Source organism: Pyxicephalus adspersus, chromosome 8 (assembly GCF_032062135.1).
Source record: "Pyxicephalus adspersus chromosome 8, UCB_Pads_2.0, whole genome shotgun sequence".
Taxonomy (NCBI): domain Eukaryota; kingdom Metazoa; phylum Chordata; class Amphibia; order Anura; family Pyxicephalidae; genus Pyxicephalus; species Pyxicephalus adspersus.
Genome location: NC_092865.1, coordinates 72,866,401 through 72,870,251, shown reverse-complemented (window position 1 = coordinate 72,870,251; position 3,851 = coordinate 72,866,401). Strand labels below are relative to the sequence as shown.

Genomic DNA, 3,851 nt, shown 5'->3' with positions numbered 1-3,851 from the left:
GTGGTCACACAGATGGCACTGCTGGGTTCTCTGCAGTCTCTCTGGACAAGGATTTGTGTAATACCTACAATGATTTTTATTCCCAAAGAAGAACCCTACTTTGTGCCATTACAGTGTAATTACACATTTGTACAATCCTACCGATTCATAACAGGTCACCCTTCATGCGATTCTTTGAATGTTTCCTATGTATAGGATAGAAAAAAACCCGTTTCCATTCAGGACCCTTCAAGTATTTATCTGGCTCTGATCCAAAACCACATTTGTACTTCTTACCAAGGAATATGTAAGTGAATACTTTGTATTTCCTTTTATACTACTATACCTTTATATGAACAATTTATTTTGGTATAACCTATATGGAATTCACTATACCATGATATCATTACTATTAGAGATTTCTTTAAGGTCCCAATAAACAACTAATAATAAGATATGAATAATATGAAGCTTATTATAAAATCTTATCTTGGGTTGTTGTGTATCATCACTAGCTATCTCATTTATATAGATTGCAGTTTTTAGGTAATATTTGTTACATGGACTATGGTTGTTTAGGTATATATACAACTATATCGGAATTTTCAGTCATCAACACTTCCATTGTTTGTGATTTTCACCTTTTGACATATTATCTATATACAACTAGATTGTGTACTTACCATTACTTGTACTTACTAAATGTATTCATCTGTTATATATAATAGACACGGCACATTAACTTCTCTACACTATTGTCATACGTACAATACTCCTGAAGAAGCCCAGACACCACCACCTTAGTTTGGGAGAATAGCCTCCAATAAAATAAATATAATTCCTTGACTATTGTATTTATTTTGAACGCTAGTGATTCTTTTACCCCACGAAGTTCTCTCCACCCTTCAGTGACATATTTGGAAAATGATATAGGGAAATAAAGGCTATTCGGAATAACAGAGCCACACAATGCTCCTAAACACTTAGGTTCCTAAATTTCTCCAAAGGCTGATTAAGTATTTTTTCTTTCCTGTCAAAATTACCATGTGTTAATATATATATATATATATATATATATATATATATATATATATATATATATATAAAAAACCCCACTTACCTTGCTCCGTTGGCGTCCCCCGGTGTCCTACTGGTCCCCGCAGGTCCTCGGGCGGCGTACTTCGTCTTCGATCTTCTCCTGGCGACTGCAGAGACATTATGCAGGGTTTCCCGGTGCAGGCGGAAGGAATAGCAGGATATATTATACATGCTACAGTACACTTATATTACGTTTCACTTTTTTAAAAAAAAATTTTTACAGATTTTTGTGTTTTTTTCATTTAAAGTTTAATAAATTCATATATTATAAAATTCATTAAATTTAGGAAATATTTTGGTGAATAATGCCTAAGAGTTAAAGGCCCATAATGCAAAATAAATTTAACTTTTTTTGCATAGAAATACGGACAGAATTAGAACGCTAGGGGAATAGGGAAGAATACAACTAGACATATCCCATATACTACACTATCATATCTATATGATCTAATATATGTAGATGTTTCACCTGAGATAGATGCATAGATGAATAAATATCAAGGTACCTACTTGTACCGCTAATGTACTGATAACCTTTCAAAAGAGTAACAGAAACACTGACAAAGTGACTGTAAATAAAGTCATCCATGGTGTGTTATTTTTACAACATTCATTTAAATGGGGAAAACATTAAAATTACATGTGCTTTGTCTATTTTTTCCTTTTTATAGACTCAAATATTTTGCATTTGTGAGTTGGTTGCGATAGGTTAGTTCAGTCTTCTTCCTTCCTGTGACATCACCCGATCTCCTGTAAATCCAATCTTACGCATCTGCAGCAGTCGCAGCCTCCTGGAATGTGTGACTATTCACATCAGCGGTAAAGAAGGAAGGGGAGGACTTTGAAGTAAATTAAAAAAAAATTAAAAAACATTTTTTATTAAATAAAAGGAGTCATCTACCCTTTTACATGGAGTCCACTTTAAATAATCTTTGTGAGGTTGTGTTGGGGTCACCAGTAGATGACGCTGTGACCTTCATAAAGTGTAGCCTGTGTTTGACAGACAGATGCAGTTCCAGGACATGCCACAAGGTGTCACCTGAATATGGACAGATACTTTTTTTCAATGACAAGCGAGTGTATTTCAGTAGAGTAGTTCTTTTGTTGGATAGATGGGACCAGATGTGATGGGAAAGGGCTAGCGCCCCACCCCCACCCCACCCCCACCAACCTCCATCAATGAGCACTGGAAGCTAATGACCCCATTTGCTCAGTGTTTATGGAACTGAGGTGCCCAACTTTCAAGGCACTAGAACACATGTGAAATGTACTTAATATTTACCCCCATTCATATGTGTTGTTATCACTGTGAGTCTGTCTGTGCTCAGCAACCAATGACATCTGACTTGTCACCCGAATGCCACCATTACTCCCCCCTTGTTATGGGAAGGCTAGCGGTCTAGCGCTAATATTTTTGAAACCCTTACTAATAATAGCAGTCTATTTCAACCTATTAGGACAGGTGTAAGAAAAAGGCGTACACCTTGATTCCATTGTATTTTTTCCCCCAAACACTGTTTGTATAACTGTTACAGGCACAATAATCTTATAGACCGTAATAATTACGTTCACAAATATGGGTAGAAATCCCTTTGATCAAGGCTTAAAGGCAAAGCTTGAAAAAAATGAAAGAAAATTATTAGTCCACCACAATAAAAAAATAAGCTTTTGCTGCAATATTTACTTTTAATTCTGCGATTTCCCATCATAATACTTTGTTTCCTGCCATTGGAGGTCTTCTACCTGAAGGCCTGCCTCATTCAGCCCATTTCTATATAGGTTCAGGAAAAGGTGGACATCCGATATAAAGCAGCACAATTGTCACCCTTTCATATCCATTAGCATGGTTCTTGTCAGCACAATAAACAATTGGGTCCTCTGCTGCTTCATCCTCTCTCAGATCCAGTCCGGTGACTGAAAAGTCGGCACCAGTTCAAAATTAGGTACTTACACACTATTATGTATTTAAATACAAGCAGTGTAATATTGATTCCAAATGAATGGGTCCAACTTTATTACTTTGCTTTCATTTTCCTCTTTGCATCCTTGTGTCTCTTTCTGCATTCCTAGACACAAAAAATACTGCATATGTAATTCACACAATTTAAACAATACTGTGCTGATAGTATTCGTCCTATTGTTCCTCCTATTGTGAGCAGGAAGGTCTATACTGCAGAAAGATGCAGGCCATATCCCCTTCTATAATAAAGCATACCTTCATACCTATTACCTGCTGCGTGGGATGCTAGGTTAAGCCAGGTATCCTAGCAGCCCTCCATGAACTGCCATGTGCGGGATTTACATCACATGACCAAAGATCAGGAAATAGAAGATGTAGTCACCCACAACGTAAAAGGGACAGGTGAGCGTATTTAAACAATTCTGATAAGGCTTTGGTAAATCTAAGGCTATGTTTGCACTGAAAATGCATCAGTTATTGTGGTATGTCTCCAAAGGTCCTCCTCACTTATCCATGTTACTTATATGAAGGGTTAAATTGTCAATTTGAAGAGAAGAAATGCTAAAATTGCATTTGCTGTGGGTGATAAATGGGGTCTTTTTCATACACAAGCTTTTGTTTCAGAGTATTGCTGGGGTTAAAATACCTGAGGATGCAACAAAGTTTGTTAATAGCCAGCTAAACTCAAAATTATAGGCAAACTCGGATAGCAAATAAGTTAAGTAAATACAAACAGTATATAGAAGCAAAGTGATAGACAAAACAGCTATTTTATGCAGCCAAATGTGTTTGCACACTGATCTTTGGCTTTTTT

General features: G+C 36.4%; 2 protein-coding genes across 2 annotated transcripts in view; one reads left to right on the top strand and one right to left on the bottom strand.

Moving 5' to 3' along the window:
- PICK1 (protein interacting with PRKCA 1) overlaps positions 1-3,851 on the top strand; it is a 624,859-nt gene that overhangs the window by 248,685 nt on the left and 372,323 nt on the right. The window lies entirely within an intron of this gene.
- NOL8 (nucleolar protein 8) overlaps positions 2,744-3,851 on the bottom strand; it is a gene marked incomplete in the record, with an annotated part of 45,077 nt that continues 43,969 nt past the window's right edge. The window contains 1 exon segment of the mRNA XM_072421247.1: positions 2,744-3,143. Within this exon segment, the coding sequence (XP_072277348.1) occupies positions 3,093-3,143 (51 nt within the window).